Source organism: Callithrix jacchus, chromosome 5 (assembly GCF_049354715.1).
Source record: "Callithrix jacchus isolate 240 chromosome 5, calJac240_pri, whole genome shotgun sequence".
In the NCBI taxonomy this organism is placed as follows: domain Eukaryota; kingdom Metazoa; phylum Chordata; class Mammalia; order Primates; family Cebidae; genus Callithrix; species Callithrix jacchus.
Window position 1 is genome coordinate 160,888,860 of NC_133506.1, and position 15,655 is coordinate 160,904,514.

At 36.6% G+C, this 15,655-nt stretch overlaps 1 protein-coding gene across 12 annotated transcripts in view; it reads right to left on the reverse strand.

Moving 5' to 3' along the window:
- VWA8 (von Willebrand factor A domain containing 8) overlaps window positions 1-15,655 on the reverse strand; it is a 422,827-nt gene that overhangs the window by 248,007 nt on the left and 159,165 nt on the right. For all 12 annotated transcript variants that reach the window (XM_078375339.1, XM_054256828.2, XM_035303407.3 and 9 more), the window contains 2 exons: window positions 14,878-14,955; window positions 9,476-9,591 (listed from right to left, as the gene is read on the reverse strand). In XM_078375339.1, coding sequence (XP_078231465.1) covers window positions 9,476-9,591; window positions 14,878-14,955 — 194 coding nt within the window. The remainder of the gene's footprint in view (window positions 1-9,475; window positions 9,592-14,877; window positions 14,956-15,655) is intronic.

The window sequence follows — 15,655 nt, forward strand, 5'->3', positions numbered from 1 at the left end:
CTTGATTTATTTTTTTGATTTATTTTTATTTGCTTTTTTTTTTTTTAAATAAAGGAAATTAAAAGTTGATTCAACTACCAGGGCATATCTAATAGTCTGTAGAACGCTTTGAAAGTCTAAAATTTTTATATTTAGTTAAAGAATCAATATTGTTATTTTCTATAATTTTTCATTCTTCAAATAATTACTCTGAAGACACTGAAAAGGAATTTAATTTTAGCTGGACACACACAAGGAGAACAAATTCAACTTGCAACACAAGAAGCTTAATTCAACTACAAGAAAAGCAGCCCACTAAACTTAGGGGTTACAGAAGGCAATGAAGATTCTGCCAAACTGAAAATAGATTCTCCTTTAATTTCTCTTAACAAGAAATGAATGGACAACAAACATAGCCAGAATAAAAATAGTTACTAGATCATATGAAAAGAAACTAAATTTTTGGGCCTACTGGAAGTTGTTCTTAATCTTTTCTTTTTTTTTTGAGACGGAGGTTCGCTCTTGTTACCCAGGCTGGAGTGCAATAGCGCGATCTTGGCTCACCGCAACCTCCGCCTCCTGGGTTCAGGCAATTCTCCTGCCTCAGCCTCCTAAGTAGCCGGGATTACAGGCACGTGCCACCATGCCCAGCTAATTTTTTGTATTTTTAGTAGAGACGGGGTTTCACCATGTTGACCAGGATGGTCTCGATCTCTTGACCTCGTGATCCACCCGCCTCGGCCTCCCAAATCTTTTCTTATTATCCTTTTAAATAGCTTCATGTAAATATAATTCTGTAAGAAAATTCTATTAAGCCAATCTTTTATAATCACTAACCAACTGGTATGAAAACAATTAGTTCAGACTGAAAAAATGTTAGTTTTGTTAAATTTAGATATTGAGCAGTACTGTCAAAAATGAAAAGTTCCAACGCAAATTTCAGAGGCAATAGTGTAATAATGCTAAAGAGCCCTAGCTCAGAAGACACATGAACCAGCATTCCAATCCCAAACTCACTATTTATAATTATGTGACTTGAATGACTTAAACAACTTTCTCATTTATAAAATACCTCTGAAAATTACTGAATGCCCAAATAAGATAATATATTAATGGAATGAAGGTAGACCAAGATAGCTGAATAGAAGCCTCCGGCAATTGTCCTCCCCTCCACAGGAACACCAAATTAACAAGTATCTGCATAAGAAAGCACCTTCATAAGAACCAAAAACCAGGTTAATAATCACAGTACCTGGTTTTAACATCATATGAAGGAAGGGGGCACTGAAGAGGGTAGGAAAGACAGACTTGAATTGCCTACACCATCTCTTCCCATCCCCTAGTGGTGCTACATGGCTCAGAGAAAAGATCTGTGTACTTCGGGGAGAAAGAGCACATTGTGGTATTTTGCATGGAATTCAGTGCTACCCTGTCACAGTGGAGCAATAGTGCAGCATTCAGTCAGTGCCCATGGAGGCAGCATTTAACCCAGCCCTAGCTAGAGGGGAATAATCACCCATCCCAGTGGTCAGAACCTGAATTCTAACTAGCCCTACCACCACAGCTAAAGTGCTCTGCTGTTCTAAACAAACTTGAAGGGCTGTCTCAGCCACAGGAATACAATTCCTGGGCAAGTCCTGGTGCTGTGCTCAGAGTCAGTAGACTTGGGGTGCACGTGACTCAGTCAGACACCAGTGCAGACAGCCAAGGCAGGGCTTGCTCTGTCTCCCCCTCAACTCCAGGCAGCACAGCTTGCAGCTTGGGCACAGATTCCTTCCACTGGAGGAAAGGAGAGGGGAGAGTAAAGAAATCTTTGTCTTACAATTTGGGTACTAGCTCAGCCAAAGTAAAACAAAGCACCCCGCAGACTGCTAAAGTCCCCGATTCCAGGCCTTGGCTCCTGGATGACATTTTGACACCCACCCTGGGCCAGAAGGGAACCCACTGCCCTGAAGGGAGATTCCCAGGCCTAGCAAGATGAATCACAACCTGACTAAAGAACATTTGGACCTTGAATAAACATTAGTAGTATCCAGGCAATAGTCACCACAAACCTTAGGCGAGACCCAGTATTGTGCTGGCTTCAAGTCTGACCCAGCACGGTCTGGTGGTAGTCACCCCTCTCCCAACTCCTGACAGCTGAGCATGGAGAGAGAGGTTTTATTTGTTCAGGGGAAAGTAAGTGAAGAGAACAAGAGTCTCTATCTAGCAATCCAAGGAATTCTCCTGGATCTTACCCAAGACTATTAATGTGATATCTCTATGAGTCTGCAAGAATCCCAGCATATAGGGCATGGAGTGCCCCTAATTCATATATGGCTGCAGTGACCAAAATTAGATCACACACCCAATTCTCTTTGAATATTGGAAAACTTTCCCAAGAAGGATAGGTACAAACAATCCCAGGCAAGGAAAACTACAATAAATATTTAACTCTTCAATGCCCAGACACTAATGAACATCCATAAGCATCAAGACCATCCAGAAAAACATGACCTTACCAAACAATCAAATAAGGTACCAGTGACCAATCCCAGAGAGACAGATATATGTGACTGTATTAGTCTGTTTTCACACTGATACCTGAGACCGGGCAATTTACAAAAGAAAGAGGTTTAATGGACTCACAGTTCCATGTGGCTGGGGAGGGCTCACAATCATGGTAGAAAGTAAAAGCATATCTCACATGTTGGCAGACAAGAGAAGAGAACTTGTGCAGGGAAACACTCCTTTATAAAACCATGAGCTCTTGTGAGACTTATTCACTGTTATGAGAATTGCATGGGAAAGACCCAAACCCATGATTAATTATCTCCCACTGGATCCCTCCCACAATATGTGGGAATTATGGGAGCTACAATTCAAGATGAGATTTGGGTGGGGACACAGCCAAACCTTATCAGTGATTTTAAAGAAAGAGAATTCAAAATAGCTGTCTTGAGGAAGCTCAATGAAATTCAAGATAACACAGAGAAGGAATTCAGAATTCTATCAGATAAATGTAACAAAGAAATTGAAATAATTTTTAAAAATCAAGTTGAAATTCTGGAGCTGAAAAATTCAATTGAAATGCTGAAGAATACATCAGAGTCTGTCAACAGGAAAATTGATCAAGCAAAAGAAAGAATTAGTAAGCTTGAAGACAGCTATTTCAAAACACACAGTCAGAGGAGACAAAGGAATAAAAGAATGAAAAAGAATAAAACATGCCTACAAGATCTAGAAAATAGCCTAAAAAGAACAAATCTAACAGTTACTGGCCTTAAAGAGAAGGTAGAGAGAGATCAGCGTAGAAAATTTATTCAAAGGCAGGAGAATTGCTTGAACCTGGGAGGCAGAGGTTGCAGTGAGCCAAGATTGTGCCATTGTACTCCAGCCTGGGTGACAAAAGCAAAACTCCATCTCAGAAACAGAAAGAAATATCTATATCTGAAGCCTCAAAATTCACTGGTAATAGTGAGTATACAGAAAAAGACAGAATGTCATAACATTTTATTTGTAGTATATAAACTACTTATAACTAGAGTATAAAGACTAAAAGATGACTGAACAAAAATAATAACAACTTTTCAAGACTTAGATGGATAAGATATAAACAGTAACAACAAAAAGTTAAAAGTGTGTGGACAAAGTTAGAGTGTAGAGTTTTTATTAGTTTTCTCTTTGTTTATGCAATCAGTATTAAGTTGTCGTCAGTTAAAATAATGGGTTATAAGGCATTGTATGCAAGCCTTATGGTAACCTCAAACCAAAAGCCTACAATGGATACACAGCAAATGAAAAGGAAGAAATACAATTAAAATACACCACTAAGAAAATCACCTTCACTAAAGGAGGACAGGAAGTAAGGCAAGAAGGAAGCAAAGACCATAATACAACCTGAAAACAAATAACAAAATGGCAAGAATAGTTCCTTACTCATCAATAACACTGAATGTAAATGGACTAAACTTTCCAATCAAAAGACAGAGTAGTGAAATGTATTACTAAAAATGAGACTCAGTGATCTGTTGTCTATAAGAAACACATTTCCCATATGAAGATACACAGACTGAAAATAAAGGGACAGAAAAAATATTCCACGCCAAATGAAACAAACAAACAAAAGAAAAACCAGGAGTCACTAAACTTATATCAGACAAAATAGATTTCAGGACAAAAACTATGAGAAAAGATGAAGATTACTATATAATGATAAGGGGGTCAATTCAGCAAGAGCATATAACAATTTTAAATATATATGCACCCAACACTAGAGCACCCAAATATATAAAGCAAATATTTTTAGAGCAAAAGAGAGAGATAGAGCCTAATATAATAATAGTTGGAGACTTCAATATTGGACAGATCATCCCGACAGAAAATCAACAAAAAAAATGTTGGACTTAATCTGCACTATAGACCAAATGGACCTCACAGATATTTACAGAACATGTTATCCAATGGCTGCAGAACACACGTTCTTTTCACCCTGACAGAAAATCAACAAAAAAATGTTGGACTTAATCTGCACTATAGACCAAATGGACCTCACAGATATTTACAGAACACGTATCCAATGGCTGCAGAATACACATTCTTCTCCTCAGGACATGGGTCATTCTCAAGGAGAGACCGTATGTTACGCCATAAAACAAGTCTTAAAAGATTCAAACCAAAATAAAAAATGTTGTCTAGTATCTTCTCTGGCCACAATGGAATAAAACCAGAAATCTATAACTAGAGGAATTTTGGAAACGACACAAATACATGAAAATTAAACAATAGGCTCCTGAATAACCAGTGAATCAATGAGAAAATTAAGAAGAAATCTAAAAAATTTATTGAAACAAATGAAAACAAAAACATGCCAAAACCTAAAGATATAGCAAAAGCAGTATGAAGGAAGTCTAGAGCAATGAAAGCCTACATCAAAAAAGTAGAAAAATGTCAAATAAACAACCTAACAATGTATCTTGGAGAACTAGAAATGTAGGAGCAAACCAAACCCAAAATTAGTACAAGAAAAGAGATAATAAACATCAGAGCAGAAACAAATAAAATTTAAATTAAAACATGCACAAGATCAATGAAATGAAAAGTTCGTTTTTTGAAAAGATAAAATTGACAAACCTTTACCCCAACTAAGAAAAAAGGAAGACTCAAATAAATAAAATCAAAGATGAAAAAGGAGACATTACAACTGTTACCACAGAAATACAAAGGAACATCAGATGCTACCGTAAGCAATTATATGCCAATAAACTGGAACACCAAGAAGAAATGGAGACATTCTTAAACACGCACAATCTACCAAGATTGCACTATGAAGAAATACAAAATGTGAACAAACCAATGACAAGTAACAAGATTGACACTATAATAAAAAGTCTTCAGCAAAGAAAAACCTGTGCCCTGATTGCCTGCCTGCTGAATCTGACCAAACATTTACAGAAGAACTTATACCAGTGCTACTCAAAACATTCTGAAAAATAGAGGAGGAGGGAATACTTCCAGACTTGTTCTACAAGGCGACTATTACTCTGATACCAAAACCAGAGAAAGACACATCAAAAAAAGGAAACCACAGGCCAATATCCTTGACAAATGTTGATGCAAAAATCCTTAACAAAAAGTAGCAAGCCAAACTCAACAACACATTATAAAGATCATTCATCATGACCAAGCAGGATTTGTGCTAGGGATGTAATGATGGTTAAACAAATGTACATCAGTCAATGTGATACACCATATCAACAGAATGAAAAACAAAAGCCATATGATCATTTCAATTGATGCTGAAAAAGTATTTTATAAAATTCAATATCCCTTCATGATGAAAACCCTTAAAAGGATGAGGATAGCTGGACACAGTGGTGCATGCCTATAGCCCCAGCTACACAGGAAACTGAGGCAAGAGAATGGCTAGAGCTCAGGCATTCTGGGCTGTAGTGCACTATATTGAATATGTATCTGCACTAAGTTCGGCAACAATAAGGTTATCTCCCAGAAGTGGGGAACCACCAGGTTGCCTAAGGAGGGGTGAACTGGCCCAGGTCAGAAACAGAGCCAGTTGAAACTCCTGTGTTGATCAGCAGGGAGACTGCGCCTGTGAAGAGCCACTGCACTATGATATGTTGTCTACAAGAAACACTCTTCATCTATGATAATACATAGACTGAAAATAGACAGAAAAAAAAATCAATTCCAAATGAAGCAAACAAATAAAAAACAGTCATTATTTTTATATCAATCAAAATAGATTTCAAGACACAAATGATACAGCCTGGCAGCAAAGTGAGACTCCATATTTAAAATAATGAACAAAATAAAAATAAATAAATAAATTTTTTAAAACACTGAGTATAGAAGTACTATACCTCAACATAATAAAAGCCATATATAACAGACCTATAGCTAGTATCATACTTGTTGTTGTTAGTCCATTCTTATACTACTATAAAGAAATATCTGAGACTCAGTACTTAATAAAGAAAAGATTTTAATTGGTTCATGGTTCTGCATGCTGTATAGGAAGCATGATGCTGGCATTTTCTTGGCTTATAGGGAGGCTTCAGAAAACTTAAAATCATTGCAAAAGACAAAGAGGGAATGAACACTTCACACTGTCAGAGCAGGAGAAAGAGAGAGGCAGGAAAAAGAGAGAGACACACCACCAACTTTTAAACAACCAGAATTCATGAGAACTCACTCAGTATCATGAGACCATCACCAAGGGAGAAATCCAACCCCATGATCCAGTCAACTCCCAAATAGGATCACATTGAGCTACAAAGCTTCTCCAACACTGGGGATTAGAATTAGACATGAGATTTGGGCAGGAGCACAGATGCAACCCATATCGATACTGAATGGGAAAAACTAAAAGCCTTTCCTCCACGATCTGGAACAAGGCAAGGATACACAATTTCACCTCTGTTATTCAACACAGTATTGGAAAGCCTATCTAGAGCACTTGGATAAGAGAGAGAAATGAAGAGTATTCAAATTGGAAAGGAAGATATTAAATCATCCTTGTTTGCAGATGATACAAGCTCATACCTGAAAAAAATACTAAGGAATCCAAACGAAACCTATTAGAATGGATCAACAAATTCAGTAAAATTACAGGACACAAAATCAACATACAAAAATCAGTAGCATTTCCATATGTCAACAGTGAACAATCTGAAAAAGTAATTAAAAAAGTAATCCAGGTGAAACCCCGTCTCTACTAAAGATACAAAAAATTAGCTGGGCATGGTGGTGCATGCCTGTAATCCCAGCTACTCAGGAGGCTGAGGCAGGAGAATTGCCTGAACCCAGGAAGCGGAGGTTGCAGTAAGCCGAGATTGCGCCATTGCACTCCAGCCTGGGTAACAAAAGCGAAACTCCGTCTCAAAAAAAAAAAAAAAAAAAAAAGGTAATCCAATTTATAACAGCAGCAAATAAAATAATATACGTAAGAATAAACTTAACCAAAGAAGGGAAATATCTCTGCAATGAAAAATATAAAACATTGATGCAGGAAATTAAAGGAGATACCAAAAAATGGAAAGATATTCCATGTTCATGGATTAGAACAATCAATGCTGTTAAAATGTCCATACTACTGCAAACAATCTACAGATTAAATGCAATCCGTCAAAATACCAATGACATTCTTTACAGAAATAGAAAAATAATCCTAAAATTTATATGAAACCACAAAGACCCAGAATAGCCAAAGACATCCTGAGCAAAAAGAAAAAATTTGAAGTAATCATATTACCTGACTTTAAATTATACTACAGAGGTATGTAACTGAAACAGCATGGTACTAGTATAACAGACACATAGACCAATGGAACAGAATGGAGAACCCAGCAACGAATCCATACATCTAGGGTAAACTCATTTTTGGCAAAGGTGTCAAAACCATACACTGGGGAAAGGACAATCTCTTCAATAAATGGAGATAGGAAAACTGGATATCCATATGCAGAAGAATGAAAGTAGACCCCAATCTCTTACAAAAATCAAATAAAAATGGATGAAGAATTAAATCTAAGACCTCAAACTATGAAACTACAAAAAAAAAGCATTTGAAAAACTCTCCAAGACATTGGTCAGGGCAAAGACTTCTTAAGTAATTCTCCACAAGCATAGGCAACCAAAGCAAAAAAAGGACAAATAAGATCACACTGAGTTATAAAGCTTCTTGTGCAGCAAGGGAAATGGTCAACAAAGTGAAGAAACCACCCACAGAATGGGAAAAACTATTTGCAAACCATCCATCTAACAAGGGATTGATAAATAAAATATATGAGTTCAAACAACTGAGGAAAAACTCTAATAATCTGATTATAAAATGCAAGAAAGATCTGAATAGAAATGTCTCAAAAGAAGATATGCAAATGGCATACAGGTATATGAAAAGGTACTCAACATCACTGATGATTAGAGAAATGCAAATCAAAACTCCAATGAGCTATCGCCTCACTCCAGTTAAAATAGCTTCTATCCAAAAGATAGGCAATAACAAATGCCAGTGGGTACGTGTAGAAAAGGGAACTCTTGTGCACTGTGGGTGGAAGCGTAAATTAGTATAACCACTACATAGAACTACATGGAGTTCCAAAAAAAAAACCCCAATAACTAGAACAACCATATAATCCACCAGTCCTACTGCTAGGTATGTGCCCCAGAGAAAAAAAATCCATATATCAAAGAGAGGTTTGTGCTCCCATTTCTTTGTAGCTCTATTCACAGTAGCTAAGATTTGGAGGCAACCTAAGTGTTCATCAATAGACAGATGGATAATGTGATATACACACACACAATAAACTACTGTTCAGCCATTAAAAAGATGAATGAAGTTCTGTCATTTTTAACTACATGGATGAAACTAGAGCACATTATTTTAAAGTGAAATAAGCCATGCATAGCAAGACAAACTTCCCATGTTTTCATTCATGTCTAAAAGCTAAAGATTAAAACAACAAAATTCATGGAGAGAGAGTAGAAGGATGGTTACCAGAGGCTGGGGAGGGTAGTGGGAAGTGGGAAGTGGGAAGGGAATGGTTAACGGGTACAAAAACTAGTTAGCTAGAATGAAGATGTAGTATTTGATAGCACAACAAGATGACTATAGTCAACGATAATTTATTGCTCATTTTTAATTAACTAAAAGTGTAATTGTAATGTTCATAATACAAAGAAATGATAAATGCTTGGAGTGATTGATATACCATTCACCCTGTTGTGGTCACTACACATTGCCTGTAACAAAGTATCTCAGGTACGCCATAAATATATACACTGACTATGCACCCATACAAATTAAGAATAAAAGTTCATTTTAAAAGATAATATGCTGTACTAAATAAGTTCTAAGCAGTGGGGCAAGGCTGAAATAGCTCTATATTCAGACCAATATATTTTGAAAAACTGGGACTATATACCAACAGTTAAACTTGTTATAGTTTTAGTGAAGATCCCGAATCGTACATGCAGTGAGAAAGAAGACTATGTTTACCTGGAAAGGCAGGCTTTAGTAACAGCACTGTGAAGATTCTCATTAGGATACCGTGACAGCCGACGAGAAATCCGTAACAGTTGTCTGGTGGAAAGTGATGCTGCCAGTGATTGTGCCTATCAAAAGACAAATACATTGTGTTAAGAGTCTTGTTTCAACTTGCTAACATCCCTTTAGATGGATATCACAGCAGAATTCATTATTCCTGAAGGGGTAAAGCCAAACTTAAAATAAGTATGTGCTGTTAATTAATTATAAATAAAAATAAACAGAAACCAACTTACACTTAAAACATCCTTGGAGACAGTTTTTAAAAATCTATTTAAAGTATTTATCAATTAAATTTATTTAACGTATATCAATTGTGCTAAGTTGGAAGTGGGAGGGGCAATGGGGAGAATATTACATAACACAGGTCACACTTGACTTAGGCTGTACAATTGACTGTTCACTTTTTTCGGCTTACACAAAGCTAAGCTGTTAAGATATCATGAAAATGCTTAAAGCTTTAAGCAAATTTGTCATTTCTAAAATAGCCAAAAAGAGTTGTAAACAATTTAGGCTGTGGACCATAGAGGTGGAAACCAATTGGTCACTTGTGTTGCAGTTTGCTGGTTTGAATCCTCCTACGCTGTCAGAATAATTTCACTTTGTTATCTTGCATTTCCCAAAATTCCGTGAACAGAGTTGCTAGTATAGAACTCAGGACATGGTAAGTACTCAAAAATACTTGTTGATTTGAAATTCTTTTGGCAGGCAGCATAATATAATGGTAAAGTTTATAGGCTTTGGAATCAGACAAGTCAGTATCCCATTTACTAGCTGCGTGACCTCGGCAAATTACTTAACCTTTTTAAGCCTCAGTTTCCTCATCTTTAAAATGGCAGTAGTAATGCCCTCACCTTTAAAGTTGTTATAAAGGTTAAATTAGAAAATGATCCTAAAGCACTGCGCACATGTCACACACATATGGGCGCTCAACAAATGGCAGCAATTTACAAAGTCGGCCTCTCCAAACTGAAAACAAACCCAGCAGAGAAAGGTGATAGGACCTACACATTAGCATACATTTAGTAAATAAGATTATTACTGGCCTAACTCCTAACTTAGATCAGCAGCATTAGAAGACAGTGATTTTCACCAAAAACCAGAGGAACAAAGCACTTTTGAAGTAACCGGACCTTTGGGAGGGCAAGGCAGGTCAGTGTGAAATGTCACAGAGGGTGACGAGGGCAGTAAAGTGGCCCTGAGCACTCAAGAACCTGGAGAAGGGGACTTTATGAAATTAACAAAGGGTTCAGAATGGATGAGGGGAGAATGTCAAAGACACACTGAACATTTGCTTGTTTTAATGTTCCACTAAGGCCATCACTGTATGTCCCAAAGAAGAAAAAAATTAATTTATTTATCCTTCCTTGTATATTTCACATCTCCATGAGATATTGGTCTGCTTTTAGTATTATATTTCAGCTACAACATTACCATTATATTTCCTCTGGAAATTAGGTTGAAAGCATGACCACCACATATCCTTTCTTCTATTAAAAAACACATTCTAAGTTTCAAAGAACTCATTTATAAGTTCCCACTCTTGTTTTCAATTAATTTGCATTCCAGACACGGAGACAATATACAAATATAATAAAATCATAAATTACAATTCAAAATACGTTAATGCTAAAATAAATGGAACAGTAGACAGCTGCTGTAGGCACTGAAGATATTCAAATGGACAACAGAAATGCTCTGGTCAAAGGAATGGAACCACAAGTAGAACATGAGGAAACCAGACCTTCTTTACTAGAAGGTCCTGCTGGAAGGCTTGCTCTCAAACAAAGACCTATGAACGACACTCTGAGGGGTTTGGCTTTATTCTTAAAGGAAGTAGGATTCTGCTTTTAAAGTGATAACATGCTTTTAGAATCAGATTATTACTAGCCTACCTCCTAATTTAAATTAGCAGCAGTATATAAAGTAGTTGAAGGACAGAGAGAACTGAGACAGGAGACAGAAAGCTACTTCAATAATCTGCCTATAAAAGGAAGAAGACCTATGGTAAAGCAATAGCAACAAGAATGGAGAGATGGGATACAGTGAACTTGGCAACTGACTTGCTGTGAGAGAGAAAGATGCATTGAGGATGAAATTCAGCCCATATTATTGATATCAAAAGTCAAACATAACTTAGAAATTCCAATTTTTAATACCTAGGACCATGACAGATTCCTATTTTAATCATAAAAAATATCTGACAAATGACTCTAGCCAGAGGATTCTTATGAGTCCAATTAAACCATAGCGTAATTTTTTTTTAGGGTACAACGTTCTAATCCCATTCGAAGCATGATACTGAATTCAGGCTTCACATTTCATTCCGGTGATCAATAAGGACTGCTCATATATTTGAACACCAATTCTCCAGTTTTTCTAGTTATAAGCATCAAAATGCTTTGCAATAATAACCAGGGTTGAGAAAATCAGAGATAAGTTTTGTGTTGAGCTATTTAAGTGCTGAAGAAAGGGTTTGGTAATCTCTCACATTGTTAAAAATAGAGAGTGTACTTTAATTTAAAAATTCCTGATATATTTAACACTTATGATATAAAATTTCTAACTGTAGTTTTATCTTGCAAAAAGAAAAGCAGGGTAAAGATATGAATTGCATTCCCTTAGTTACCATGGTTATACAGTTTAAGAGTACACCTTAAAGGGTTTTTTCATATTAGCATGATTAGTAATACTTCAGCCTAGTTCTCATCAGAAATTATTAAACATTATTTTGCTATTCTTCATTTTTATAAAAGAATGACAATGTAGCATGTTCTAAAGGAGAAAAAACTCTAGGGACAATCTGTTAATAAAATTTTAATTAATCAATGTATTCATTAATTCACCAAAGATTTAAGTGTCTACTATGTGCCAGGCACCAGGCTGGAAAATGGGAATAAAGGAACAAATAAGACTCAGTCTCAAGGAGTTCAAATAGCAACCGGGGAAATAAAAGTAAACTGTAATACAACTGCAATAGGTCAACATCAGAAATATATGTCAAGTGTCATGAAAGCAAATTAGTTACTGCAGCCTAAGGGGGCTGAGAGAGACTTGAGAGAAGAGGGAAACTATGGGACAAGTGGATGGAGAGAAAAAGCACATTCCAGGCATTAACTAAAGGCAGAGACATTTGAGTATAGGTGGGATTAGAAAACAGCAAACAGCTAACTGTGGGAAGAGCTGAGGATGATTCAAGAGAGTTTGCAGAAACTGAGGCTGGATGAGCAGCTTAGGGTCAGAGGGAACTCGGCAGGCATGCTTAGCAGACTGTCTTCAGCCTACAGGCAAAAGGAGTCCATCTCTTAACGGTTTTTAAACAAGGGGAAGAACTTAGGAAACGGATTTGGGAAAGATCATTCCAGGGACAATATGGAAGATTCATCCATCCATTTATTTAACAGACACTTGTAGAATACACTGCTAATCTCTAACTTTGTACCCTATAGTATTCCCAGCAGAACACCGCAGTAAGAATACCGTGCATAGCAGGAACACCTACTGTGCGGAGTTCCAGATGCTGAGGAGACTCCAGGGAACTAAGCGAAAACCCCTGCGATCCTGGAACTGAAATCCGAGCGAAGGAAGATAGACAACAAAAAAAATAACTGAGTAAAACACACATTATGTCAAAGAGTAAGAAGCCCTCTAAAGAACCTTAAAGCAGAAAGAGGGAGAGAAATAAAATGGGACAGAATTTTGATTCTAGAGTGCTTTAGGAAGTCCTCACAGAAAAGGTGACCACCTGAGCAAATCCCACAGAGGAAAGTGAGCAAACATGCAGCTATCCAGGGAGTTATAATCTAGCAGAGGAAACACCAACTGGCAAAGGCCTTGGGGCAGGCACAAGTATGTTCAAGGAACCACGAAGACACCAATGGGTAAAGGAGAAAGTATTTGGAGATGAGGTCCCAGAGAGGTAATTTACAGGGTACCTGTGACAGCTAGAAAGTTACCACCCCCACCCCCCAAAAAAATTCACATCCTAATCTCTGGAAACTGTCAGTTACTTTCTATGGCAAAATTGACTTTGCAGATAAAGGATAGGATTTTGAGATGTGGAGATTATGTTGCACTATGTGTGGACCCTCAATGCAATCTTATATGTCCTTGAATGAGAAGGAAAGGGAGATTTGACACAAACACAGGAGAGAAGGTGATGTAAAGATGAAGGCAGGATTGATACAGTGAGTCCACTAGTCAAGGAATGCTGGCAGCCACCAAAACCCAGAAGAAGCAAGGAATCCATTCTCTCCTGGAGCCTCTGAGGGAGTACAGCTCAGACATACTGATTTGAGACTTTCGATTCTGGCTCAGTCATACTGATTTGAGACTTTTGTTGTCCAGACAAAAAGAAAATAAATTTCTACTATCTTAAGCTTATTATTATTACCATATTATCGTACAGTAACTTATTAGACAGCAACAGGAAATTACTAGAGTCATATGATGAATGAATTATTGGTAAAGAAGGCAGTCAAGAGGATATAATACTCTAGAAGAAAGATTACAAAATCCACTACTAGGACAGATACTGACAATAGATAAGAGTAGATGAGACATAAAGTTGCTAAATTGGTGAAATTTGCTTTCAGATTAAGACAGAAAGAAAGCAAGAAATCAATAGTGATGTTAAGGTTTCTAATTCAGGTCATTTGGCAGATAGATGATTAACAAAGCCAGGAGATTAAATCAAGAATAGGAACAGATTTAAAGTGGAAAGACAGTTTAGCTGTACAAGATAATGTGAATTTGCAATAATCTCAGAATATTCAGGTGAAAAGTGCAAGAAATTAACATTTAGCAAGCAGTTACTAAGAAGGAGATTCTTTACACCCATTTTTATGTTTAATCACTGAGACCATTTTACGAGTTAGACTGTACTGTTCCCATTTTACAGATGAGAACACTGAAACACAAAGTTAAACAGTGACAGCCTTTAAATTTCTCACATGCCACCCAGGAAGGGAAATACAAGTCAATCAGAAATGAAAGGTCAGAAGCTGAAGATAAAGATGCAGGCATTAACTTGTAGTGAGTACTTGAAGTCATAAGAATAGATAACACTTCTCAGCGTAGGAGACAGACGGGACAGAGCAGAACCCCAACGAACATCAAGTGCTTCTCTGGAGCTGCAAGTTGCTTTCTACAACATCAGCTAGGAGGAGCTGTAAGAAATGTTAAAATCACTGAAATCAGAGTAAAACATATGCATGGAACAAAGGCATAGCATAAGGGATTCTGAAAAATAAAATACCAGCTTAAAAAATAGATTTTAAGTACTGAATTTTAAGAAAAGAAAGCCAGCAGCATATCAACAATAGAAAATCTTGTGGGAAAAAGCCTAGACTTACCGTTGGATCCTGTGTTTCTCTGAGTTTGTGTGTAAATGATAATAATTTATCCAGAGCTTCCTGAGGTACATTTGGGACCTATTTTATGAGAGAGTTGAGGACAAACAGAAAGAATAAATTACGATATCTAATTAATCAATCAGAAATTATGACTATTTAGAAAATAATATTAGAATTACATTTTTAGAAAGGTCACTGATTGTTGGTTACATGTTTAACTTATGGAGAAAGTTGCTAATTCAACCTTTTAGGAAACACTGAAACCCCTGCTTTCTCTTTAAGAATCAGGTAACTTAAACCAAGACACTCTTCTCCATATACAATTCTATCACCAAGATAAAACTGAAGGGAGCCTTTACCACAATTTAAAACTGGCCTATAGTGTACCCATAAACAACTTCTCATGTATCATCATTTCCTGTTTTGCTAGCTTCAGAATGATATTTGAAGTACTAATTAGGCGTTTTCTGACTGAAACCAAGTTCCTTTATTTAGCGGCAATCTTACATACATATCTAAGTGACATAAGGTACATTTATTTAAAGAATGGATACTCAAGGTGTCCATTTTTGCAAAAACATGTAAAACACATACTTGAGAGGTACGATCAACATATCAATGAATTCAGAAGAGCAGTTGCTCAAATAACACCCATCGATTGCTTTTAACTATCCAAGCTTTAATTAAATACTTGATTAAGCTATAAGCAATTTTTATTTAAGCAATAATAAATTTAACGTTTTAATTTTAAAAGATCAAAAAACAAGATCTTAAAATA